At 44.1% G+C, this 27,628-nt stretch overlaps 1 protein-coding gene across 6 annotated transcripts in view; it reads left to right on the plus strand.

The window, feature by feature from the left end:
• MTMR9 (myotubularin related protein 9) overlaps positions 1-27,085 on the plus strand; it is a 39,462-nt gene extending 12,377 nt beyond the window's left edge. Inside the window, exons 5-12 of one of the 6 annotated variants that reach the window (XM_041128944.1) lie at positions 1,887-2,104; positions 3,743-3,904; positions 7,166-7,307; positions 7,894-8,114; positions 10,225-10,376; positions 11,107-11,204; positions 19,321-19,391; positions 21,784-27,085. In XM_041128944.1, coding sequence (XP_040984878.1) covers positions 1,887-2,104; positions 3,743-3,904; positions 7,166-7,307; positions 7,894-8,114; positions 10,225-10,376; positions 11,107-11,204; positions 19,321-19,347 — 1,020 coding nt within the window. In that variant the 3' untranslated portion in view covers positions 19,348-19,391; positions 21,784-27,085. The other 5 variants (XM_041128942.1, XM_041128943.1, XM_030038075.2 and 2 more) reach the window with 5 other exon arrangements.
• The last annotated feature ends 543 nt before the right edge of the window (positions 27,086-27,628 follow it).

Below are 27,628 nucleotides of genomic sequence, written 5' to 3' on the forward strand. Positions count from 1 at the left end.
AAATGTATGCAACGAAACTGGTTCTGGGTGATGGAATGAGTAATCTCCATCCTAGAAATAGCTATTAATCCGCTTGTTTGGGAGTGTATGTGGCATGAGCTTGCTCACAGCAGTAAGATCAAGATGAGACTTGTAAAGCCACTGCTGGCACCCTTACTTGCTTTGTCTGCCAAGAGGCTTCATGCTGAAAGGATGGCAGAAACCACATTGTCCTGTCTCTGGGTGGTGGGCTGTCTCCTTCATAATGGAGTCATGATGACAGCAAGCGTGCCCAGAGCCAGCACTGCTTCTGCTGTGTAACTGTCGAAGGAGCGATCAGAACAATCTGTTCTCTGAGCCTGTCGGTATAACATGTTTCAGGAGTAGCAAATTCTTGGTGTTGCGCAGATTTTACCACCTTTTGACAAGCCAAAATCCGAGTGATACGCTATAATTAAGAAATGCACTTTGTGAAATTGTTGAGTAATTCTTTGTATCTCTTGCTGATATAACCAGTTCTGAGGATGCTGAGATGTCCAACCTGTGGCTTGTAAACTTAATCCAGGCTTCTGAGTCAAATGGTCTAACGTGTTCTCGCTCCTGTTGCCAAGATTTGTAAGCCCTGAATTAGAGGATGTCTAGTCTGACTTAGTAGTACCTTTGGGGTTTTTTGCTTTGCTTTAAAATCAGCCATCCATCAACTTCATAACAGTCGTGCTTTCTGCTTTTTCTCAGCTTGACTGAAAACTGTTGAAGGAATATTTGTTCAATTAGGTCTCTGAATTGTGCATGTTTCAAGTGTGAGGAATATAATAGCATTTGGCTCAGAGTGCTTGAACTTGTGACAGTAACGCTGTCTGTCACGTTGCTCTCCTGACTCTGAGTTCTCGAGCTCAGTTGGGGTTGCTGACTGGCTGCCCTCACATTTTAGTTATTTGAGCTGCTGGGATGCTTTCTGAATTGAAAGGCATTTACTAAAGAGAAACCTCAGCTCATAAATCTGTGCACCTAAGGTTTATTAGTCTAGCCGCTGGGTAGAACTGTACCTAAGAGGCTTCTTTAACACATGACTGACTTGAGTGTTTTAAAAACAGAGTTGGGAAGAGATGTTAAAGATGACAATCCTGAAAATGTTGGTTTATAAAGGAGCCATCAGCAGGAAAGCCAGTTCAGTGGCTCACAAAGGTGGTACTACAGGAATAACTAAAGGAATAAAGCCTCTAAGATGATGTCTGCAATTTAGAAAGTGGCCTGCCAAATGATCACTCAATTCAAGGATTTCTAGTTTGTTTTTTAAATAAATTAAGTCACTGCAAGGGACTGTACTTAAAAGAACTGAAGGATTCAGGGCAAGGGAGAACAGCAGCTGTAGGAAGAATTAGAGAGACGTTTCTGTGCATCAGGCAGTGCAGATCAGGGCATTTGCTTGTCTGTGTCCAGGTGTGGTGGACTGAACCTGAAGCAGATGGAAGTAGGAAGTGCGGTGGGGTGAGAGCTGCACTTGCTGGTGCAACTCCACAGAGAAGAGCTGGAGAGCCAGGAGAGCCCCACTTCAATTTTCCCCCCAAACTAATGGAGGAAGCTTTTTAAGGTTGAGCTATCTCACTCCTGTAGGCATTCTTACAGTGACCTGAGTTTTTATGGAAAATAGGAGTATCCTGTGTGAATTTCAGTGGCACACTACTCTAGAGAGCCATTCTCCATACCTGGTGTTGGGACCCAGTGACCTAATGCATGAGTTTGCAGTCTGTATTTACAGACTCTTAAGAAATCCACCAATGGAGGGGTGTCCCTTGCATAGTGAGTTTAAACTTCCAGTTCTTGTATTGGAGCTCAAGTGATGGATGACTTTCAGTCTTAAGTCTCTACATTTCCAGTGCCTAATTCATGGTTATTTGTACCCATAGGTCATGATGCGAAGTAGCCAGCCTCTTACAGGTACGAATGGGAGGCGGTGTAAAGAAGACGAGAAGCTTATTAATGCCACGCTACGGCCCGGCAAGCGTGGCTACATCATTGATACGAGGTCCTTGAATGTTGCCCAGCAGGCCAGGGCCAAAGGAGGGGGCTTTGAACAAGAAGCGCACTATCCCCAGTGGAGGAGGATTCACAAATGTATTGAGAGGTGGGTGAAATCACACAGGCTCTCCTCTGTGCCTGGCTTTGTAGGGTTGCATTGGCAGAGCCACGCTAGCTCTATAAAGTATTTGCTTCTGTAAGAAGTGGCTGAGTATCCTGGTTCCTGTCAACAGGGTCACGTTCCTTTTTTGGCAAAATTGGATATGTAGATGATAAAGGTATTTGGCTTTGGAAAGCTGTGTTTGGTTCCTTGTCTGAAACCTGCAGCAGGTTGTTCAGAACATCAGGCCATCTCCCTGTGCCATCTCTTTCTCTGACCATCTATAGCTGCACTCCAGCCTTCCTGTGTTCCCCTTTGCAGTAGTGCACAGGAATGAGCAAGTCCCTTGCCAGAAAATTTCTGCAGGTGAGGATTTGTTCTGCGGCAGTCACGCTCCTCTTACCGAGTACTTTTCTCTGGACATCTAATATTTTTTGGTCATTTGGAGACAAGTTACTACGTGAAATAGGCTTTTAGTCTGGCTTTGTTCAGCTGCTCTTAAGCCTTAGTTTTAGGGAATCCTTCTACATGGGCATGCAGTAATGTTATTGGAGCTATTGGAAAGCAGTGACTCCCTGCATCACTGTATAGGCCAGCTCCTGAAGAGCTAATATAAGGAATTTCCTGGCCGTTGCTTTGAAGTATTTGGGTTTGCTTCTAAAAATTTTATGTGGGCTTAAATTTGATGTTGATTATTCTACAGGTGGACAAAGCATCAGATAGAGAGGAATGAATAAACCTCAATATATGAAGACTAAATATCTCATGCTATTATTACTTGGCTTCGTCAGCTTTTCTGAGATCTAGTCTGCTAGCTGCATCCTCTATTAGACCTGAGCACACGCTGGAATTGGTGTCAGTAGTTTAGTGCCCCTGGAAGGCACAGTGTGAAACAAGACCAGAGAAGCATCTGGTTTTATCAGCTGCTTGCTCAATACCAGCTTTCCAGGGCTCGACGAAATAATGCAACAAATGCAGAAGTGATACAAAATGTGTTCCATCCCCCCCCCAGTTTTCTTACATTCTTGAGAAATTAGCCAAACTAATCTTAGTGTGGTTCTACATTGAGAAGTTGAGTCTAGTTTAAAATTTCCGGTGTTACAGTGGGGTTGTGTCCTTGTGATGGATGGCTTTCAGATTACTGTTGCAGCTCTACAGGTTAAAATTCCCCCCAAACTTCTGGTGTAGTACAGAGAATGAAGGTGGAGCATTTGAAGCTCGGCTGACACTTGCTAATGTCCATGCCAGGTTGCAGTCACACTTGTATTTGGTAATGGGAGTGAGACTACTGAAACACATTTTATATGGAAAGTGTAAGATATGGCTGAACGCACACAGAGTTCAGGTAAGATAAGGAAAAGGCCCTACTGTTGTAATGCCTTATGAAGCAACTTGTTTTGAAAGGTAAGAGACTTCTTATGTCTAGAGAGTGGTATTTTGCTGGCAGTTAGCCATGGCTTGGCATTACCAGTGAAAGCAGGTTTGCTGAATGAGGACACATGACTTCTATAGGGTCGTACTTTTTGAAATAACTGCATATAACTTGTAGTGCTTTATTTTGAGATCAGTGTATTTCTGTGAGGATGTTGTCCTGGTTGCTATATTACTGCTTATGTTTTCAATAATATTTTGCTTTTCCCAAAGGTTTAATATTCTGCAGGAAAGCCTCATCAAACTTGTGGAAGCTTGTAATGACCAGTCGCACAATATGGACCGCTGGCTCAGTAAACTGGAAGCTTCCAACTGGCTGACTCATGTCAAAGAGATACTAACTGCAGCTTGTCTAGCTGCTCAGTGCATTGACAGGTAAATCTTTTTCAGAAAGCCTCGAGTTTCTAATTCACTCATTACAGATTGCTTGTGAAATACTGCTATTTCCACTTTAAGTATTATAACCGGCCACCGTGAACTGGCTTGCTTGTACCCATGCAAGATACTGTTTCATCATGGTTAAGGAATGTTCCTCTAGTAAATCATGCTTGCATTTTCAGAAGTACAAGCCTGAGGGAAGAAGTCTTGACTAAGAATAGGTATTAGATCATCCAGTTAAGGTATAATCCTATGCCTGATGCAACCAATACAATTTAGTTATTTTTATTGAAGGTTTAGGTTAGAATCATCATAGAATGGTTTGGGTTGGAAGGGACCTTCAAGATCACCTAGTTCTAATGCCCCTGCAATGGGCAGGGACACCTTCCACTAGACCAGGTTGCTCAAAGCCCCATCCAACCTGGCCTTGAACACTTCCAGGGATGGGGCAGCCACAACTTCTCTGGGCACCCTGTTCCAGCGCCTCACCACCCTCACAGTGAAGACCTTCTTCCCTATATCTAACCTAAATCTACCTTCTTTCAGTTTAAAGCCATTACCACTTGTCCTATCACTACATGCCCTTGTAGAAAGTCCCTGTCTGGCTTTCTTGTCGGCCCCCTTTAGGTACTGGCAGGCTGCAATAAGGTCTCCCCGGAGCCTTCTCTTCTCCATGCTGAACAACCCCAACTCTCTCAGCCTGTCCTTATAGGAGAGGGCATTCCAGCCCTCTGATCATTTTTGTGTCCCTCCTCTGGACCTGCTCCAACAGGTCCATGTCTTTCCTGTGCTGAGGACCCCAGAGCTGGACGCAGGACTCCAGGTGGGGTCTCACCCGATGGGAGCAGAGGGGTAGAATCCCCTCCCTTGACCTGCTGGCCACGCTGCTTTGGATGCAGCCCAGGATACGGTTGGCTTTCTGGGCTGCAAGGGCATGTTGCCAGGTCACGTTGAGCTTCTCAGCAACCAACACCCCCAAGTCCTTCTCTCAGGGCTGCTCTCAATCCATTCTCCACCCAGCCTGTATTTGTGCCCATCTGAAATGCTGTTTGGTAGCACTAGTAAAGTGAGAACACAGAGTCTTTTAAAAAAAGTCATTTTTTTTCAGCTGAAAGTTTACAATACCCCACCTCGCTTCTAGTGATTAAAACAACGGCATTTCCTTGTTTTCCACAAGAAATCGTCCTGTGCTTTTTCCTCTTGAAATTTTTATCCCCATAGTCCTATCTAAGCAATCCTGTTCATCACTTATAAGTGCTTGTGACCTCTTTTAACCTGACATTTCTTTAATAAATACTGCTGACTTGGCTAACTTGTCCTCAAAATGTCTTCAGACCTCAGCCTGGAGAGCAAAAGCTAGCTGTCAGGTGCCAGGGTTTGTAAGACCAAATGTAGGGGTCTAAATGTATTTTCTTTGTGGCTCTTGAGCGGTGAAAGCCCTTCTCAAAACTCAGGGAAAACCTCGGTTTTCATACCAGCCAGGCAATGTGTTATACAGATACACAGATAGGCTGAAATGCAGTCTCACTGGTAAAATAGAATTACTGCATTAAAATATGAACTGCTGGGCTTTTTAAAAGCACTGACAGTGCCTGCTTAGTTATTGACTGTGCCAGAAAAGGATTGCTCTTGATCAATAGTTTTATCTGTAATTCTTTTCTGCATGTGTATAATGAGAAGGATCAGTGACGAAACTCTTCTGGCTTGTTGGGACAGTGGACAATTTCATCATTTTTAACCTCAGCTTTGCTTTTTCTGTTTACCTGGTGCTGTGGCAGGCCAGCTCAGCATTGGTGCCTGGCCCACCTCATTCAGAGCCTGGAGGTTGTAGCTGAGCTGACAAGGGTGGTTCAGTTATATTGGCTGTGGGGAGGGAATGGCTGGGCTGGATCTTGCAGCATCTTAAAGGTCTGGGGCCTGAAAGATGAAAGGGGAAATTCGTGTTATCCTGGTGTGCCCCACTTTAAGAAGTGCATAGGCTTGCAGTTAGCCTTTGCAATGGTGCTTGGCTGTTAAGCAGCCTCTTTATCTGCCACTGCCTGGGGAGAGGGAGAGAGTATCTGAAGATTATCTGTACTGTAGAGGGACTGGGTTTGGTTTAGACATATGACTATAGACAAAGATGTTGCAGTATTCAAGGTAGAGATTTTTATTCTTTTCACATCAAAAAGCAAGTAATGTGTGCAGGGTTACTTGCTTGGTAGATCTTTCTTATCCACGCTTTGCTGCTTAGGTTGGGTCTCTGCACAGAAAGAAATACAACCTGCAGTTAATTTCCTTTCTGAGTGTAAGGATGTGGCAGAAGTGAGACATTGGGTCAAGGTTTGGGAAGAGTAAGGGGAATAAACACCATTTAATACCATCCAGTCCTTCCTTCAGGAGCACGTGGATGAGATTGTGATACTGTATCCAAACACAGCCTAGGATGGAGGAAGAGGGGAGGGAATCGGCTGTCCTGGACAGTCCCCACTGAAGTATGGGGAGTGATACCGCATGGGCCCCTAGCAAGCTGCAAAACCTTCCTGCCCCAAACTCTCTGAGCTCCCTCTGCTCCTCAGATTGTTCTGCTGATTCACTTGTGCTGGCTGGTGAGTGAGGAGCCTTTGTGCTTGGCTCTTTGACAAGCTTCTCTGCTCAGCACACCAACTCTGCAGCCTTTGTGGAAGCCAAGCTCTGCCGCTTCTTTCTTTATCCTGAACTGGCTTATTGGCTTACTTTTCTTGCAGTAAACGCCAATTAAGGCCCAAATGCAATTAGGCCTAGGTTTGAGCATGAATCTCATAGTATTGTTTTGCAGAGCATCTGAGGGGATGATATGTCTTCATTGCAGTGCTTACGGGAAGATTTCAGAGTGCTTAGCAAAACAATAAATGACACAAGCAAATTTTGAGGTGCATTTCCATGCTATAGCTCAAAGAGTTACCAATTCAAAATAGTGAGAAGCACAAAGGAGATCTCACTGTGCATCTTCCATCAATGTGGCAAAGGGTCGGGATTTCCAGAATGCTTAGCAAGGAACTAAGCCTTAAGTGATGCAGAGCTCTGGTTAGTGTTGGTGAGGATCCAGGTGGAGAAGGTGGTATGCTTCTGTGTGGGGTGGGGAGGGAAGAAGGGGTAAAGAGCCAGCAAAACCTCAGCATTGTCAGGGTGGCGACACTGGTGTCCATGGATGTCATGGCATCCGTTGGGATGCGTGCGTCCTTGGGATGTGTTCTGCTCATTCATATTCTTATTCCTTTCCGTCTTTTTCTTTGACAGGGAAGGTGCATCAGTGTTAGTCCATGGGACTGAAGGAACTGATTCAACACTCCAGGTAACTTCTCTGGCACAGATTATCTTGGATCCAAGGTGCAGGACCATACGTGGCTTTGAATCTCTTGTTGTGAGGGAGTGGCTGCAGGTAAGAAATGCCTATGGACAAAATGGCAATCTATTCCAGCGACAGTTGTATTGAGAAATAGCCTGAGAGGCAGCAAACAGGTTGGGCCTTGTTGCAGCCCTGCTTAGTGTGAATGGCCTTTGTCTTAAGAGCAACATCATTAACTGAGTCATTTGTATCTCTGACACTTTGTGGGGCCTCTGCCTCTCATGGCAGTTTTTTGGTTTTGGGGAACTGCCTGTTTCGTGTGCTCAGAGTGAACATCTCTTTAGAGAACACTATTCAGACTAAACCACAAAACTTTAGTTCTACTCTTTGTACTTTTGCAGCTAATGTCCTCAGCCTGGTCCTTTGGTGCACCTACACCAGTTTGTTCTTAGTAAAATTCTCTGATCAAATACAGGGCTATTTACATAACCTGAAAAAGGCAGCAAAGTTGGTCATGGTTGCTAGCAGGTTGTTACTGGATGCTTGATGACATTACGGTTGTAGAAAAGAGCAGTAATAGCATAGTTGCATGGACAGAACTAGCTCTAAAGTCTGTTTGGTACATGTACTCACATCCCATTACTTTGTGTGTGATGCTTTCTCTGATTCTTATGTATAGGCTGGTCACCCTTTTCAGCAGCGCTGTGCCCAATCAGCCTATTCAAATAGCAAGCAGAAATGGGAGGCCCCAGTGTTTCTCCTCTTTTTGGACTGTGTGTGGCAAATCCTTCGTCAGTTCCCTTGCTCTTTTGAATTCAACGAACAGTTCCTCATTATGCTCTTTGAACATGCTTACGCTTCACAGTTTGGGACTTTCCTGGGAAACAACGAAAATGAAAGGTTGGTGAGGATGCTTGCTTTGAACCCTTTAAATATCTGTATCTGACCAAAAAAAAGTCTCTTGGTTTGAAAAAGGGTGATGGTGCTTGTGCGGTCTCCCTTAGCACAGGTGAGCCTCTCTTGTTGCAGTTATGTAGGCTGATGCAATGTTAGGGAGTTTGTCCCTCTTACAGGTGGGACAGTGTGACTAAAGAAATTTGTGGCATGGTTAGGGAGTTGAATTAGTCTTCTCCAAATCCAAGCTAATACCTTAGATTGTCTTTTCTGTTTCCCTGTGTGGCCTTGAAAAATCTTCACCCATCACCAGTTTATATAGTCTCTTACACAGAAACTCTTTCCATAAAAGAATAAACAGCTAAAGTTCAACAATGTTGTGAGTCATAGCTGTGGGAAGCAAAATTGTCTGTGCAGGCCTGGAGGAGAAGGTCAAGGCAGTCGCAGGCCAAAGCTGGAAAATCTGGTTCTTACCTTGTCAGGGAGGAACATGACCCTGTAGCCTGGTGGTCCTGACGCCCCCAGGAAAGGAAAGCTTTGGTTTGTGCATCATCCATTAACTGTTGAAAGTGGAAACAGTGGAAGATGCTCTGTCAGAAGAATCTGCCTCACAGTTACACCTTGGCAAAAGCTTTACTTGTTTGGCTCTGAGCGTCACAATTAGGTTTGAGGTCTTTTTGGCCGTGCAGTAGTACAACTTCACCAGAAGGACCAAAAATCCCTCCAGCTGTAACCTGTGACTTGGAGAAAAGTGAATTGTCAATCTGCACTGGCTGAGGTTCTGAGTGAATGCTATGAGCTCTCAGATGGATGCTTGTGCAACTTTGAAAGAAAGCAGCCAGGACTGCATTCTGCTGGAGTCTACCTTGTCAGGTAATGATAGGCCTGTGCTGAGCTTGCTTACAAGCTTGTGGCGTTTGAGGCACTTGAGCAGACCAGCACCTAGCTTCAGAATCCTAGCCTGTCTTAGATGCTGTGCTGTACCGGTGGGGCAGCTCTAGGCATGCCCTGAGTAGGGCTGCTGGGAGTAGCAAACAAGGTGGAGCCCTGGAGGACTGGAGCCTCCCGCAGCAGATGGCAGCTGCCAGAGAGGTTTGGATTCCTGTTTTGAACTTGGCAGTTCTCCTCTTGGGACTCCTGACTCCAGTAAGACCATGTCTGATGGTCTCCTGCTTAACTGAAGACCACTGAATGAGTAGAAGGCAAAAATAGAACTGATATTACAGATAAGGAAAGCAATTTAAAGCTTCCTGTAAACCTCCCTGCCCTTAAAGTAATCCTTGCTTAGAAGAGACTCTTCTGTCTTCTGCAGGGCTGCTGAACTGGTCATCTGCAAAACCAAGTTAGACTTGAAACCAATAAGATGAAATTTGAAAGAGCATTGAATGTTACATGTAATAACCTGCCTGTCACATCTGAACATGTCAGCCTGTGAGCACAGAAAATGTTTGAAGTCTGATGTTAAGCTTGTGCTGTCTGAAGCATTCACAGGGATGGTGAATCTCCTGCCTGGGTGGCAATTCAATTTGCTAGTGCATACGGAATGATGTTTGCCAGAATCTAAGGAATAGAGACCCCTGTGTAACTCCTGGAGTTGGGTTTGACCCAGGAAAACAGCGGTGATTTCTCTCTGTGTTTGGATGCTTCCTGCCACTGGAGGGACCTAATCAGACGTGCCCATCGCACAATTCCAGCAATAACACTGCTTTAATGTACTCTGAGAATTGCACTACGATCCTTTCTTGATGCAGACCTACCACACCTTCCAGCTCTATCTTAACACAGGAGTTTAATCCCTTTCAAAACCTGGCAGTCGAACCACTTTGGGAAGGTGACTGATTCTTCATCTGGACAGAAGGCAGCTAGCTTCCGCCCAACTTATAAATGTTATTTCCCTGTCTTTTCTTCGAAACTAACTGTAATCGGCCAGGTTGAGTAAATTGCGTTAGGTTTACAGCCTGTGCTGTGTTGGTGACAGGTATTGAAGGGATTAGCCTGAATTGTCTGAGCTAGCAGCATGTGGAAAAGCTTGTGGCCTTCTAGTCTGCAGGGTTCTGACAAAATGAGTCTTTACAGTATAAAAGTGAAAGCTAACTTGTTCCCATGGGTTTGTTAGGTCTAAACTGAAGCTGCAGCAAAAGACTATGTCCCTGTGGTCCTGGGTGAACAGGTCTGAAGAGCTGAGCAAATTCCAGAATCCTCTTTTTGAGGCCAACAGCCTTGTCATCTGGCCTTCCGTTGCCCCACAGAGCCTGCAGCTCTGGGAAGGTAAGCCAGGCTTGCTTTTTTTATTACAGGCAATATATATTTTGTGGCTACTTGTAAAGCTTCTTAAGTGTTCACTGCTGTTCTCTGCTCTGTGTTTAGTCTATCTCAGCTGATGGTGATCTCACTCCCTTTGAAATCTGTTCCAAAATATTTTTGGCATGTGCCATCACCAGAGGCATAAATGCTTTCTCCTTCTAAGGTTTGGTGACATGCCGCTCTTTGCCAGGGAGCCTTACTAGTACCGTTTAACTTCTTAGGCTATATCACTGCAGAAATACTGTGCTAACCTATAGACGTTCTGCAGGCCTCAGGCTTTTTTTCTATATCAGCCAAGACTTCCCTTTCTCTGTTACTGACCATGTTGGCCAGGGTAGTCTGTGTGCAGTAGCTTCCCTGCTGCAGAAAACTTCTCCATCCCATGTATGCTGAAGAGTTAATTACAGTGAAGCAAGCAGGCTGTGATGGCAGGGTAGAGGCTGAATATGGATTGGTCTGATCAGTATATGAGAAAAAAGGAATGAAAACCCCTCACTTTTTCTTTATTAACCTTGTTTAATAGAATGGTGAACTTAGAAATACTGACCCTCCTCTCTAAATACTATTTAGCAGGGAGGGTAAGGAAAAAATGCATAAACTGTATGCACATTACTTGAGAGCTGATGGAATATAAATAATGTTTCCTCCTTGTAACAAGAAACCCTTCTCACTTGTGCTGTTTCTGGGCTTTCAGGTGTCTTTCTTCGGTGGAACAGGCCTTCCAAGTTCCTAGACGAAGCCCATGAAGAAATGATCAGCATTATAAAATACAACAAGGAACTTCAGGCAAAGGTTAATGCATTGAGGAGGCAGCTAGCACAGTTGGAAACAGTTGATAGGATGCAGGAGAACCTGTGAGTTGGCAGGGCTTTGCCTCAGGTCTTTCCTTTCCAGTCCCCTTTACGTTAAAGACTAAACATGGAAAGTGCATGTATTGCAGAGCCCTCTGGGTACAGCTGACCCTCAGTCCTCCCACTGCTGAAACCTTCACGTCATGCTATGTACCTCCCTGCTTTTTTGGGAGGGATTTCTGTTTTGTTTACAGAAGACATACACAACTGGGCATAGTGTCCCCTCTTGGCAGCTCTTCTGTCTCGAAATTGCATACAGTGTCAGCAGAAGCTGGAACTCTTACCTCCACCCAACTGTATGGATGACCAGGATGGGCCAAGAGACGGGATGTTTCAGATTTATTTTGGACTTTTTCTGGTTTTGTTGAACTCTCTAAACACTCGGCAGGATTAAAATACAAAGTTATGTACAGATAGGTAAAGGCTTTTTGTCTGAAAGCACCTTTTCTCTCCAAGAGTAAGTAAGGCAGCTTAGTTCTTTAGTTTCCTGGAAAAACTAGAAAATGGTATAATCTAACTACAGGTTCTGCCAGTCTATATGATACTCTCAGTAGCCTTCACATCTAACACTTGGTTTTTTTGTGTTAAGCATTGGCTTGGGAGCAGTAAGTTGAATACCAAACCAGAGCAAGAAATTTCAGTGCAATACAGAACTGAAGTAGGGATTCTGCTGCTAATGTTTAAGCCATGACCTTCAGGTGGAATTGTCCCTCGTGGACAAATATCTCCTAAGGAATAACAAGCTTTTTTTTTTTTAATTCTACCTGGAAAACAAAAAGATTAAGTAGTTGGTGGCGGTGTTCACTTGCAGAACAGTGGCTCAGAGCTGTCCTTTTAACTAGAGCCAAGCTGCCCTCTTGAAACTTCAGACTGTACTGGCTGTTTTTGTACACTTGAACAGGTTCACAGCATTGCTAGGGAGCAAGAGCAGCACTTAATGTACAACTCAACAAAACACTTTTGCTCCACCTGGTGTGCTTTTTCCTCTCATGCTCTTACTACACGGTTTGTGAAACATCAAAAGCAGAAGTTAGGAGTTGAGGTGATCTAATGTATCAGGTAGCTGCTGCAGATTAAGAGGCCACCACACTACAAAAAATGCTAATAGTTTAGGTCATTTGTAGCTGCTAAAACTGCTTAAAGACTTTAGGGATAAGCTTTTTTCCAAGTAACTTTGTATTTTGTAGCTGATCTTTGTGTTTCTGTGAATGCAATCTGCTTTTATAAAATCAGAGTTTTCACTAGAGATTTTTCTCCTTTAAAAAGACACATAAGAGTGGGTCTGAAATATTAACTCACTTAGGCATTCGTTCAGCTTGATTCCATTAGTAGCTGTACATGACTGAGAAGACTTGAATTAACAACAGCGCATGTGGCTGGGATTATCTCAAAAGGTGCTTGCTGTTAGCCTGTTTCTACTGAAATGAATGGAGCTGCGTTAGGTCAGTGTCGATCTCTTTGGAAACTGTTGAGCTTCCATGACACTTTATGCTGTTTTGGAATGAAGCTGCATTTATTTAAAAGCCACTTCACAAAGATAGATATATGTGGAAATGCAGGATCTTTAGTCGTCATAGAAGTATCTGGACAGCAATCTGCAAAAATCATGTAACCACTAAATATATTCTAAGAAAAGTTCTATAATCAAGGAAGCTATATAAAATTATGTGATAGTGATTAAGTGCTACCTTAATGCCTTTTGATTCAGTCGTCATTTCCTTAATTATGTTCTTCTTGACTAACATAAACTTAGTCCTAAAGTCATCTGGCTTAAAAGAATAAAAAGATCCCTTTTAAACCATTGTTCACTTAAGGCAGAAGAATTAATTCCCCTTACTTGTAATACCAGTTTCTTTTTAGGTTTGGAGAGCGACAGTCTCGTTCACTAAATCAAATCTGACGTAAAGAATGCTTCTCAGGGTGGCTGGTGATTGGTACCACGTAACAGGGGAGGCACAAGTTTGCCATGCCTTCCACCTCCAAACACTGGCTTCTGGAGCTACTTTCTGGATATGTTGCAAATGTAAGCCCTTAAAATTATTGCTCACCCTTTAAGATTATGTCTGTGGGATCTGCATCTGCCTGGGTGTTGTATCCCTATCCAGTTCAGAATTTCTACTGTTTCTGTACATCTGAAATACATTATCACTAGCCAGATGGGAAGGATTCAGAAGGCACTATTTTCCCCATAATAGACTATACGTAAAACACACTTAAAGGTTATGTAATTTCCTAACATAGTAATTATATATTGAGCTAAATAATAGAGAAGCAAAGGGGGGTTTTTTTTGATCTAATTGCCTGGCTGCTCTAGTCTCTTGTGCAAACTGCAGGCATCTGAGGAAATTGGGCAACCAGCTGTGACAGCTAACAAAAGGCAGAAAATTCTCTCTGAGCTGGCATTTCATCCTCGACTTGTGTTTCAGGACTGAATCCGCACCCAAGTGCTGTGTGCTTGTCTTGGCTTAGTGGTAGTGTGGATCACACCCTTCATATGAAAATGCTAGTGTCGTTCTGAGCAGCCACAGCAGTTTCTTCCCCAATTCCTCTGCCATGTATCACCTCATATTCACAGCAAACAGCAGGAGCTGGAGGCTTAAGTTAACCTGCAAATAATCACCTTCATGAGACATTACCTGGAGCGGTCCTGCAAGGTATTGCACATGATGGAGTTGAGATGAGATGTGTGGACCCTTGCAGGTCCTCCTGGGAGCAGACAGTTCACAGACCTCTTATGTCAGGCTACTTGTACATTCTCTTTTAACCTTTTCATTCCCAGTGCTTCCCAGGCTCCAGTCAGGTGGCTACTGGTAATACACACCAGAGCACTCCAGTTCTTTGCTTACCTGCATGTCCATCATATTTATTCACATATTTAATATTGATGATCAACTTGCTTGCTCTTAGAGGGGGGGATGTCTGCTGGACTCTGCCACAAGAAGTCACTGACACCCTGTTTGCAGGTTACTTGCGTCTTCCTGAGCTGTAAGCACTGTGGCAGTGCCCAGCTCTGGCTCCTCAGTCTGACACTGCCTTACGCTCTTGCTGACACCCCTGCTTCTGCTCTTTTGCACATAGCTATTTGTGTAATAAGCTGGACACTGAGGGCTGCCTCCCCCAAACTCTGGGGTCAATCAATGTGGAAACTCTGCCATTTACCAAAAAAAAAAAAAAAAGGGAAAAGGAACTAACTTGCACAGTTTTAGTAAGGGAATATGTACCTTCAATATTTTGATTGTATTGATCTAACTCTTGAATGTGGCGACCGGTTTAAGTGCACTATTGTCCATGTTGCATATGATATAACTTAAATTGCACTGTACAGCATATTGGCGTCTAATGTATGCTTTGCTAAAGCCTTGGAAAGTGCTATCGTGTACAGGTTCCTGTATGAGGGGAAAATGTCTATACTAGCACTCCCTTTTTTGTAACTGTGTGACATTGAGTAGCACTGTGTGATTTGTGCTATGTATCTGTTAACTAGTACAAATTTAAGTGATGAGTGCACTTCTGTCCAAACATCTGGAATTGCTAATTGGACTTGGCTGCTGCATCAATCTTGATTTTTTTTTTTTTTATTTTTTTTTTTAATGAAATAAGTAACAGGGCTGGGAGTTGTGTGCTATTGTTAGATGTATGCTGTATGTGTACAGAATCCCAGCCACTGTGGTGTTGAATATATTGCAAAAAAAGTGAGGAAAAACTATCATGGCTCAAATTGCTTAGCCATTTGGGGGGAGAAAAACAGATACAAAGTGGCTGTAAACTTTGCTGTAGATATGTTGAGAACATAGTAGAAACGTCTGTTCAAATTAAAACCTTGAAGACTCTAAAAAGTTCTTTAATTACAGTGCTGAATCTTCTTTTTTAGTACTGCCTTCACTTTTCATTGGAGGGGGGTGTGTATGTGACTTGGATGTAAGCTCTTGCCTGAAACTGTTTTCTTTTACAGTCGAACACATGCTGTGATGGTACAAGAGGGCTTTGTGCTGCAGGGCTGCGTGGAAAGGAGAAGGTTGAGACCCTGAGTCTGTGCATGGCTTGAGCTCTGCTCCCATGATTTTGGTCCTTTGACACCAGCTCTGCACATGATGGATAAACAATTCAATTAGCTAAGATTTTATGCTTGTATTGAACTCTCTAAAGGAAGGAAGGCAGATGCCTTCAGAGGGAGAGTGGTTGAGACTGAAGCAAAACCTTGCAAGAAGTCCATCAGTAGACCTGGGGTCACGGTTACCTATTCCTTTTTAAGGGAGGTGGGGTACTTTGGTGAACTTGCCAGGGGAAGGAGTAAAAAAAAGGAGAAAGAACTCTTGGGAAACAAAGGCTGTGAGCCATGGAAACTCCTGGATCTCTCCTGGCTGGTGGGTCAGTAGGCTGTGAACCACTGGGCTGTGTTTCCCTGTGGCATCATTTGTGGTGTCTGCAACTCCTCTGGAAGGTGAAGAATTTCTGTGGCTTTTGGCGTTTCAGCAGATGGAGACTCTGAGTGTGTGTGCTGCCCTGCAGCTTGTGCTGTGAAGGGTGCTGAAGGTTTTGATGTGACAAGATTGATACTCAGTCCCTATTTGTGCAAAATGTTCACAAAAGTCCCAGGTGAAACAGAGTGGGTTTATTTTAAAATATTTTTAGCTATAATCAGGCAGCCTGATTTGATTTAAACTTGCTTTTTGGAGGAGAGGGGAGAAAATAACTATCTGATCAAGTGTTGAAACTTCTTTTTATTTAACTTTTCTTCTTATGTTTTTATTTGAGCATGGGTAAGAGGGTATCATTAGTTCAACAGTTTAAAACCAAATACATAAAGTCTGTGGAATACTTGAAAGGATGTAAAGCCATTTGTTGGATTCAAACTACAATTGAGATGCCACTCATGAAAACACGATGCCTTTAAAGAGCTTGTAATGTGCAAACTGGCTGTTCAGGGCAGCTGTGATGGATTTCTTTAGCCCATATCTGGTGTAAAACATGATGTTTTGATTCAGTGTGTAGAAACACTTGATGGGAGGGGGTGGAGAAGACAGAGGCAGACTCCGCTTGGTGCCTGGTCTGTGACTCACTTGAACTCTAGCCTGGCTTTCCAAGCCTCCCTTTCTTAAGTGATCTGGCATCAGATCTGTCCCGTCTCGCCCCTCTCTAACCTGTTGACCAGCTTTGAGGCTTTGCAGGTTTGGGAGTACGAAGGCGATTATGTTCCTACAAGTATCCTGAGAAGCGACAGCCTCGCAGGGGATCCACTTAACCCCTGCAGATGGGATGTCCACAAGCTCCCTTCATTAAATATTGGGTTCCTCTGGCTGGTGGTGACTGTGCAGCATCCAAATCCCAGTATCTTGTACATGCTGTGGCACAAATAGATCTTGAGGAAGCTAAAACTCAGCAGACTGAGACCATTGACATTTCTTTTTTGAAAACCCAAGCGTTTTTGTTTAGTGCCATTGTAGGCTTCTCTTCCATGCTGTCAATTTTTGCCCCCAAGCAGTGAAAGAAGACAATGAGGAGGAACTACTATTGTGCATTGAATGTAACTCAAGGATGCTGGACTGTGTTGGGTTTCTCACAGTTTATCCTGCTGTGTAAATGTCAAGACAAGCCTGTGGTATTTGTCTTTCAGAGCTGGAGACAATGATCCTTTGATGTTCTGTTGCAAGAGTGTTGCTGATGGCTTTAGATTACATTATCTGATGCTGCAGGTCTCCCTAATGGAGGGTTTACTCTTAATGCTCAGAATCTGCTCCCTCCTCCTTAAAGGACTGGCAGACAACCCAGCCATTGCACAGAAGAGGAGAAAACCTGTTTCTCATATAAATATTGGGGGGGGGGGGGGGGGTGGACAATTTTTGGTTGCTGATCTAGTGAGCAAAACTTTCGCTTGGGATAAAAGACACAAAGTTGCTGTTGAATTTCTATGGGAATTCACCAAGTTGGTCACATAACTTCAGTGTTTGCTCCTGCTGCTTTTTAGGGAGAATGTACTTCTGTGCTTGTTTACACAAAATGAGTTGAAGCTCACTCTTCTTTTTACTGCCATTTACCTTTTAGCCAGTCCTAAGCGTCATGGGTCATGGCTGTGCAGGTAGGGCACTCTGCCGTAAATGCTGAAGGCTTTTATGTTGCTGTGCAGTGTATGGGAAGGCTGTAGCTCGCCAAATGAGGGATACCATAAGAACAAAATGTCCATTAAATGGACTGTTTGACTTACTGTGGTAAAATGCATGTTATATCAGTCTTAAAGACACTGGGCGTAGTTATTAAAATCAGCTTTATTACAGCTTGTATGGTTAGGCTGTAACAGTTTACAGGAACTGTTACTGTATATAGAGGATCAATTTGGTTCATAGCTGTACGACAGCGCCAAAAGCAATATTCCCTTTGAACTATAGGATGAAAAATATAGAACACATTGCTTATTTGTTCAGGGGGCTGATTGCTGCACCCCAACTCTGTGTAATTTTGAGTACTTAATCTCAGTAGCTAAAAGCTGATTCATTACTTGCCAAAGTCCCAAGCAGAAGCTAGTGGACTGGATCATTCATGCTGATTTAAAGAGAGGGGCATAATTACAGCCCCTAGTCTTAGAGCTTGCCAGAGGCTGTCTCCCCAGCCATGTCCAGCTCCAGGAGTTTCTAGCACCTACTTTGTCAGGCAGCGCTTCATGTACCTGGGATGGCCTTTTTTGAAATTGTTCTGATGGTCTGAGCTTGACATGTGCGTATAGGATGTAAATCTTCACACAAGGAACATGTGTGGGAGGAGGAGAGCCTTCTGCGAGGAGGTGGATAGTCAAGTGTCCAGTGGGAAGTGTCTTGGGAAGATGCTGATCCAGGGTTTGCACTAAGCGCATCCCAATCAGTAGTGGTACCATACAGGGTAATAGTTTCAGGGTTGAAGGGTGTAGTCTGGGATCGCTGTGTGGAGGAAAAAAGATTGTCAGCCTTTTGGCAAGCAGATAATTCAAAAGTACAAGAGATACAGAAAATTTGCTCCCTGGTGTCTCTTTCCTGACATGAATTAACTTGTTGAGATGCCGCAGCAAGGTAAGCGCAACATTTCTACAGGGTATTTTCTGTTTTAGCCATTTCCTTTTGACTTGTAATTCCTTGATGCTATGAAATAAAAACTTTCTTGTCAAAAACTTTCTGGCAGTTATAAGGGTTGTTTCAGAGTTAAGGGGTTTTCTTGAGCAGAGAACTGCTTGCCTTTTGTGTGCTGTGCTTCATCTCATCAGCTGTGATTTTTTGTGGTGCTTAGAACATCTAAGATACCATGGCCATATCCTCCGTGGTTGTGGAGTCTTGAAGCCTGTGTTCACCAGTGGCTTAGACGTGGTGTAGGAACAGCTTTGAGTAAGTGCAGTGCTTGGTGCACTAGACTGAGACCTACAGTTGACCTGAACCTCTTCTCCCTGAAGCCCTGATGACACTGCTGCTAGAGTGAAGAGAATTCTGTCCATTTCTTATTTAATCAGTTGTTTCAGGGAGAAAAAAGACATTTGGACTACAGTGGGGTAAGTACAGGACTCTGGTTTCTATATTTCCATAGGTTGGGGGGGGGGGGGGGGGGGGGGGGGGGGGGAGAAAAAGCTATGCCTTGCTGGGAAAAAGGCTTTCCTGCACAGATCCTGAAGGGACACTTGCACAACATAAAATACATAAAGTATTTGGGCTGTGTTGCCAGCAATTGGCAAGGCTGTCATTTCACAATGGGGAAGGCTTTGGCAATGCTAAATTAAAATGCTGCTGTTCTCCACCTCTTTTTCCTCCTCACTTGTGCTGGTCCAGCTTTTTGTGATTCCATGTGGCACATTGGATTAGAAAAACTGGTAAGGATAAGTAACCCAGCCAAAAGGGAAAAGCCCTGCAGCCTGAGTCGGCATCTGTGGTGTTAAACATTGCAATGGTGCTTTTAATAATTAAGTCACAGGGAAGATGTGTAAGGTGAAAACCAATGCGGCTTAATGAGCTGTCGTCTACGGCTCTGTCACAGCAACTGGAGCCTCATGTAAACTGGAAGGACAATTGATTTTTTTTTTTTTTTTTTTTTTTTTAATTTTTTAGGCACTGGACTGGGGTGTGGGAGACTGAAGTCCTGGTCCTGCCACTGCCATAGGTTGCTGGTGTCATCTCAAGTGAGTTAATTCATCTGCATCAGTCTTGACTGAAGAAGTGCATTTTCTGAGTAAGTCCAGGCAAAATTCTCTGTTCTCATGTGCCTCTTGTGTGTTTACTGTTTGGGACAGAGATTGCTTGACTATTGTACAGCTTTGATCAAAGCTCTAGGTACTAACCTGGGTCTGAGCTATCAAACATGTAGCATTTCCTACTGTAGCTTTCTGTCTTTGCTTAAAGGGGTGAAGAGAGGGCATACCTCAATCCTTGCCCACTACTAATGTTACAGAAAGCCACGCACTTAGCATCTGCGTGATCGTCAACAGGACTAAAAATAGGTGGTCTACAGAAATACCATACGCTGTGGGCATGAGCCTTGTACCGTGCAGAGCAGCAAACCAAAGGGATAGCACATCTCTATGGCAAGAGCTCTGTTGGGTCTCCAGGTGTCATGGAAGGCCGGGAAGAGCTGGTTTTGCTCAGCTATCCAAGCACAGCAGGTTGCGAGGAAGGTGTGCAAATTCAGCAAGTGGGCAGAGGGGGAGCAGGGGTGAGATCATGAAAACCCTGTAAGTAGGAGGAGGTGGGAGGGAGATTAAGCCTGAGGCTGTGGGAGAGAAGCTGTTGCAGAAAGCTTTGAACCAGAGGAGCACTTCTGGATGCTACATGGAAAAGGAGAGGAAGAAGGTGGCTGCATGAAGCAGAGCGGGGGGAGTGACATGAGCACTCTTGGAGCTGTCAGCTCCGTGGCACTGTGCTGTCTATGAGAGGATGGATGGTTCTCATCTGCTGCTGGAGACTCCCAACAGCAGAAGTCATTCCAAGTAACCCTGGTCCCTGCCCTGGCCCTCTTGGCAGTGCTACATGCAAGTCCCAGCTCGGAAGAGTGCCTCACCACACGCTGTGCAAAAGATGCTCTGGAGTTTACCAGTTTACTGTGTTTTAATAATTTGCCCCTCCTAGAAGTAGGGAATGGTCTGTACACTGCCATTGCTTGGGCTTGCATTGTACCTGAGTGACACCATGTTAAAATTGTTGCTGGTTTGGAACTGTTGTGGGGGGGAAGAAAAGAAATAGGATTAACTACTGAAGAATTGGGTCTCTTAGGGGCTGTCTGCATACATTGCTCTCCAAATTAGGACCACCCTTAAATCTGTAATTCAGCTGCTGTTAGAAGATGGCACCTCCTGTGTGAGTGAGGAAGACAGAGGGTTGTGCTATAAGGGTCAAGCTGTCCCCCTTCCTGAGTTAAAATCAACCTTTTGCTGTCCCTTCTCCCTTTCTTTAGCTCCCTGGATTTCTTTCTGATGAGAATGTTGCCTCAACACCTGGCCCAGATCTGACTTTCCCTTCCCTGTCGTGACGGCCTTGAGAGGCAGAGCAGCTTGTTGGAACACGTCCTACTCTCTTCCCCTTGGCTCTTCTTACTTGCATTTCCAATATTCCTCTGTTAGTGTGTTTCTGAACTTCTGACTGGCTTTTCTTGTTTGCAGTCTCTAGGACATGGATTTAAAAAAACAAACAAAAAAACCCAAACCCACAAAACCTTAAAATCCAGATACCATGATAAATATAAAACATATAAGCTTCTCAGTACTTTTAACCCTTCCTCTCTCCCTGGAGCACTTTTTGGGGCACCTTTTGTTATGGACAGAGACTGTGTGAGCAGGATATACACAAGTGAGGACTAGTGAGCTACAAGGCTGTGCTGACCACTGAGAAAGACACCTGAAGTGTCTTTGCTGCCCAGACAGGCACTCATCGGGTGGGAGGGTTGGCCTCGGCTGCTAGCTGGAATGGAACATCCATGCTGCTGAGATGCCATCACTGATCTGGGGTTGGGTTTTCTCCCCTCTAGGATTTTCTGCCTTCCCATGTTGAGGTTTTTCCTCTTGCATGTTTGAGCAGCTACCTATCACATCTCGACAAGCCTACCTCTGTCCTCGGTTTTACCTTTCTTATCTTGCAGGGCTCTGTGTTCTCACAATTTGGCAATCTCCTCTGCTCTCGGAGGCAGGGTTATCCAGCTGGGCCGTATCAGGGAGGCCTTGGATCACAGCTGAACCTGGAGGATGGGGCAGTTTCAGGGCCAGCTTGCTGCAAGCTCCGTCTACCTTGTGTTTGTGCCAGTTTAACTCTCCAAATTGTTGCCTCGGTGCTGGAGGAGGCAACTGGGTTATTAAATCACTCCTGCTTCTTTGTCAGTCTGGGGGATCTGCCATCCTGGCACAATACTGGTGTAGAAAAGAACTTTACACTGAGTCAGACTGGCAGGTACAGTTAAAACCACTGGTGAGCAATTTCAGGTGCTCCATGCTTCATCCTTCTCAAGCAGAAAAAGCCCTTTTGCTTAACTGCATGTGTATATCAGGGCCTTGGAGACAACAGGATCTTTTCTTTCTACCTCTGCAGCACACCAGCGGAGGTCTGTTTGCCCTCACTGCAAGGCTGGATCCATGGTGTCCTTCCTGAGAGCAGCCATGGAGTCACGCTAGAGGCTCTGCTCTTCCCTTTTCTTTCATTTGTTGGCAGACTCCTCAGCCTGGAAATGTGATTGCTGAGGTGATGATATGATGGAGGTCTAAGGTATATGGCATGGAGAAGGTAAGGAACAACAATTTGCTTTGCCTCATACAAGAATTAAGGTGCACCAGATGAAATTATCAGGTGGCACTTGAAACAATAGAAGGTGCTGTTTGGCAGGTTGTATGGTTCAGCTGGGGAGCTTATGGCCATGGGACGTCATAGATGGCAAACATGGTATGGGCTCAAAAAGCAGCTAAACATGGAAAAGAAAAATCCATCAAGGGTTATTTATCACAAAGACATCAGCCGTGATTCAAAGTCCCTGAGCAATAAGGTATCAGGGAAGTATAGCTGTTAGATTTTCCTGCACGTACTGTGCCCTCGCTGGCTGCTGGTGGCCTTTGAGACAGCATGCAGGATTCAGATGACCCTTTAGTTTGACTCAGTTGGCTGAAGCTACTGCAGAGTCTATAGCAGATGGAGTGATACTGCTGATACTTCCATAGCTTTGCTTCCCCAGGGGCTTTAAATGCATTTTTCGAGGCTCTGCAGTCGAACAAGAGAGTTCTTTGTGTTTATTTTCCTACTGTAGCTTTCCCTCTTTTAAAGAGAGACAGCTGGTTTTGTGAATGGTACTTAACAGTTCTTTCAAACTCAATTAGGCACTTGGGAGCCAGGAGTTGCAAGCACTCGGCTTCTATAGTGAGCAAAGGATTTTCCCCCCTGCAGCTTCTGTTATACCATCATTTTCCAAGATGTCCACACTCTGTGAGCTGAGGTTTTAAAAACTGGCCATTTGTTAGTGTCTGAAAGCCTTGGAAATAGTGGCCAGTCCTGCTTTCTTTGCTCTCCTAACTTTGAAATGCTCTGAAACAATTTAATTCATCACTTCCCTTTTAATCGAGGGGAAAGAAAAAAAATCAGGCTCTGTCCCAACCCTGAACTGACTTGAATCTTGTGTCTACAACAAATGCCAGGGATTTTTTTGGCAGGCTTGACAACAAACCGTTCTTGCATTTGAAATGGCTGGACAGTGAAACTAAAGTGCTTTTACCTTTTGTATAAGTGCATATCAGGGCGCAGTGTTTTGTGTAGGGTCTGCTGCTCATGCCCTGTAGCTGTGCCCACGTACTGCCCAGCCAGGCATTAAGTGATGTGATTAACAGCTGTCACATGTGGTTGACTCTGCCTCTGATCTCTAGGCTGGGGAGATCTGTGTGTGCAGTGGAGGGTTTTATTTTGCTAGCAGAGCTCTGTGAAAGGTTTCCCTCCCAGGAAATTGTTTCTGATACTTTAATGTTGGTCTTTGTCCTGACTGAAAATTAAGACCTCAAAAAAAAAAAGTATACACGCATATTTTTCTATGACACTTTTTTCTTGATTTAGTTAAGCTTGCCAGAGTATTTCCTTTAGGTACCTTTAACAAAAGCATTTTAATATTTCAGGATTCCTTTTTGGGCTGCTGAGCTAAAGGTTCCAGCTCACTGAGCTGTATGCTCAGAGGGGCCTGGGATACTTTATATGTTTTATTTTCATGCTCTGGACTCCTGCCCAGACAACGTCTCCCAAGAGCAGGACACTGCCATGAGAAACAGAGCTGAGCTGGGTTAATGCAAGCACGTAAGAATGACCATGCTGGTCAGAGCGAAGGTATAAGCATCTCCATGCTTGGTCTCCAGCAACCATCATCAGTGGGTATTTAAGGAGAGAATATAGGGAATGGGATACTTCCCAGACTCCACTCATAAGCGGTTCAATGACTTCTTGAGACAGAAGTTACATCTGGATTGTCATGTTTAATACTCACTATGGAGCTATCTTCTGCAAATTGTCTCTTGAATCCATGTTCCCTTTGGGACTTGGTGATCAAGCACTTGGTTCTCCTATTTATTTTGGAAAGGCTACAAATGTATGGCACCTAAAGCTGCAGTCCCAGCAGGCAAACAGTGGCCTGAAGTCATGCAACTTAATGCTGGTGTGACTTGAAACACTTTGGATTTAGTTCAAGAAAATGCTGACTTTTGATTAAGGGGAATGAAAAGAAAATTGAATGATTTAGGCAAAAATCCCCTTATTGCCCCAAGGACTTTTTTTTTTTTTTTTTTTTTTTTGCTGAGATTGCTCTTTCTGTGGATGGAAAATTCCCAACCTGCTTGAGTTGGCAAGCTCTTGTTTTTAGCTAAAGCATATGCTGATATATGTTTGTATCTTGCTCCAACAAAAAGCTGTGGAAAAATAAAGAGCAGAAGGCAGCCTGCAGTTCCCTTCCCCATTCTGACAGTCCTCATTCTGCCAGTGGGGGTGATGGAAAAATGTCAATTACAGTTCAGTCTGCAGGAATGACAGCAAAATGATACTAATTAAAAAAAAGAAATATAGAATTCCAACTCTACTACCTGTCCTACAGGGAACTTCACTGTAAATGCAGAAAGATCCTGAAAAGTTCATCTACAGCACCCAGTGCCTGAGACACATCAAATAAGGAATAAACTGCCTTTATTTCAATAAAAGCACTATTAAACTTCAAGAGCAAAGTTTTTAGACTCATCATGCTAGATTATAAAGATTATCTAATAATTTTATATGGAAAATGGAATTCTTAAATACTTTTGCCTCTCCCTAGCTCATAACGCAATGCCTTATTACCCTCAAGCAAAGGGAAGAAATTCTTAAGCCGATTTTTCACTGACACTCTGCATGCTACTGCTAGCTGCTCTGCTCAATCTTAACAGCTGTGAGAGGCTGCTGAGTCTGTGGGAAAGGTGTCTGCCTGTTCTTGGACGCATCAAGCATGCTCCTAGCACTTGATAAATGATTTTGCAGCTGTGGTAACAGCTCCGCTTTGCAGAGATGGCCATTTTGGATTTAATTTTAAATGCATTTTAACTTTTCTGTACTGAAGTTTCCCTCCAAGGTCTTCTGCCAAAAGTCAGCTTTATTTTAGAGTGAAAGTTTTGAGGTTAATTGAACAGGGCATTTTGGAGATGAGGGATTTAAGTCCATGAGACCTTGCAAATTTCATAAAATGCACTGATACGTTTTTAGCAGGCTTTTCTCAGGTCAATTCATGGAGGTTACACTCTTCAAGACCGATGAAACCCAGTGGTTCCCTGGACCGTAATGAGCTACACTGAGCAGTTGTGCATCTACTCCCAGATCTGGCAAGTTATAGATTTTACAGGGTTTGAGCCCCTGACAGGGAAGCTTTACATTACATTATCAGATGAAACCTGAGTCCTTTTCATAAACCCACTATTTATTCTCCAAAGTCTATTTAACAAGTGTGTTCAGTAAATAGAGTTGGGAAAGTGGCTTTAACTTGATTACACGGTTTTCCTCCTCTGCTTTGTTCCCTTGCAGGAAATGACCCTGATGAACGGCACGTCCTCTCAGGCTGTAACTGGCCTCAGCCAACCCTACCTGAGGCTGCTTCTTAGCCAGCTGTAGCAGTGGGAAGAGAGGAGGAAGAAACAGTGACACAGGACCCATGAACATCTGAATATTTCACAGTAAACTGTTTTCTGAGTATTCAGTGTTTCAAGGCTGCTATTTGGTGTTCGAGTTTCCATCTCTTGGCAAATGGAGGTGATCTTCTGCCCTTCTTGTCCCAGAGTGCCCCGCTTGGTCAGTGCTGTGATTTCTTCCCCTGTAGTGTCCAATACTTGCTTCTGCCATGCTGCTGAACTTAACCTTTTCTTAGCACAAGAGCGCAGGAGGTGGGTTCTTCTATGTGTGGCAATACTGTTTCTGCTGATTACAGAGGCTGGTTTGCACTGACTAGTGAAATAGTCCAGAGAGACCTTGTCTATGGGGAGCCCTGTGATGTCATCCTTGCACAAAGATGGCATCATCAGCTCTGCTACTGTAAGGTAGTGGATGCCCTTGTCGCTCCTGTCCAGCTGTCTGTGAGGAAGGGACTGGGGTGATGCAGAACCTTTCCTACTCAATAAATGTAGATTGTAATTATAAAAGACTGTATTTGTTGCCCTATTCATCTGATTGACAGCTTTGTGTTTACTGGGTAAAAAGACTGTGTATGCTGATGCATTTATCAAGAAACTCTAATCCATCAGCACTCCAAGGAGAGTAAACCACCACACAGATCATGGTAGACCACTCTTTTTGGATCAGATGGTCACTTCCCACTTTCTTGGTTTCTGAGCTTCTTAGGAAGATGCATCATTGCATTGACAGTGAACCTAAGTTACAAAAAACGTGGCACAAAGATGTTTTTCCAAAACCTTCTGGTTTGCATTCCGTGGCTTCCAAACCTTCTCCCCAGTATCAAGGGATCCACCCATACATAAATGTTGCTGGAGTGGCCTGCTTCCACTCAGCTGAGTGTCCCAACAACTGCAGTGGTTGCCTCTGAGTGGTGCAGCAGACGCTGCCAGCCTCAGATGGACACTGTTTGGATTGGAAAGTTCCACTGAAGTCTCCCCTTTCTCATGAGGCTTGAAACCTCGCTGTGTTTTCAGGTATGCGCTGGCTCAGGTATGCACTGAACAAGCCAGCTATTGCCATGGAAGGCCAGATCCAGATGAACCTTGACAGAGGAGGGCAACTAAATTCATTGCATTAATGACCATTGTTCTTTTGTGATGTGTGATAAACCTGGTGTGAGGCTTTATCTGAATTTTTAAGGTAGTCTGGTTTTCACGTCTCACAGGGTACATTCATTAATGCTTACTGTGTTGCAACATCTGCTCACCTCAAAGACCTGTATGAGCTTGTTTTCATATGAGGTTGTGTGTTGTTTAGAAGGATAGAGACCTTTAGGAAAGCAGGCCATGATTTACTGGACAGAGAAGACTTAACTATGAACAAAATCTCTTCTGCTGGCCTGAGAGCTGTTTGATACACTGCTCCTGCTTAGACTGGAAACTCCTACTTGTCATTAGCTGCATTAATTATGCATCTTGTTTCCATAGACTAATTGAAATGAACACCTGTGTGGAAACCTGCACTGTCAAGGCCAGTAAGGAAGGAAGAAAAATGGATGGTGTGTGCACCCCAGACACTGTTAGCGGATCTAGCTCTGCAAAAACAACTGCTAAGGGCATATAACACTTCCATTCCGCCTTTGGTTTTGGCTGTGGTTACTCATGTTTGTTACAGGATGAATGTATTTGGCCTTTATAGAAGCTGTGAAGGGCAGGGAGATTGGTTGGGACTTACTGTTTCTGTTCTGAGCCTTCCATGTGACGTTTTCAGTGTGCTACAGGAGCTCTGCTGGAAAAAACGGGAAAGTCAGCAAAAGAGAAGCGAGAGTCTCTTTGAATTAAAGCACCTGCCTGCCCTGTGTGAGCTGTGTGTATCCACTCTGAGGTGTGAAAACCCTGCTTAAGGGCAAGCATCCACTTGCTGTGGATTTCTTAGCAACATCGTGGCCTCTGCACAGGCAAGCTTTCATGAAGGGTATGACTTAGGGCCTGATTTTTCCCTGCCTGGCTTGTTACCTATACACGCAAATATCTCAAATCATTGTTCTTCTATTTGGGATGTATCCTTCATCCATTTTGTTTGCTTAGATGTGAAGCTGCAAGACAGTGGGTAAATGGACATGTATAGGAAAGTTTTCAGGGAACAAATGAAGCAGTTTCCTTCCCCGAAATAACAAACGCATCTCTTTCCAAGATCTAGGAATTCCTACTAGCTGGTTGCAGTGCAGGTCAGGACTTCTTGAGGATTGTATAGCCTTCAAAATTTCAATCAGTGGCTTTTTTTGGTA

The sequence above is a fragment of the Aquila chrysaetos genome, chromosome 15, assembly GCF_900496995.4.
Source record: "Aquila chrysaetos chrysaetos chromosome 15, bAquChr1.4, whole genome shotgun sequence".
Taxonomy (NCBI): Eukaryota; Metazoa; Chordata; class Aves; order Accipitriformes; family Accipitridae; genus Aquila; species Aquila chrysaetos.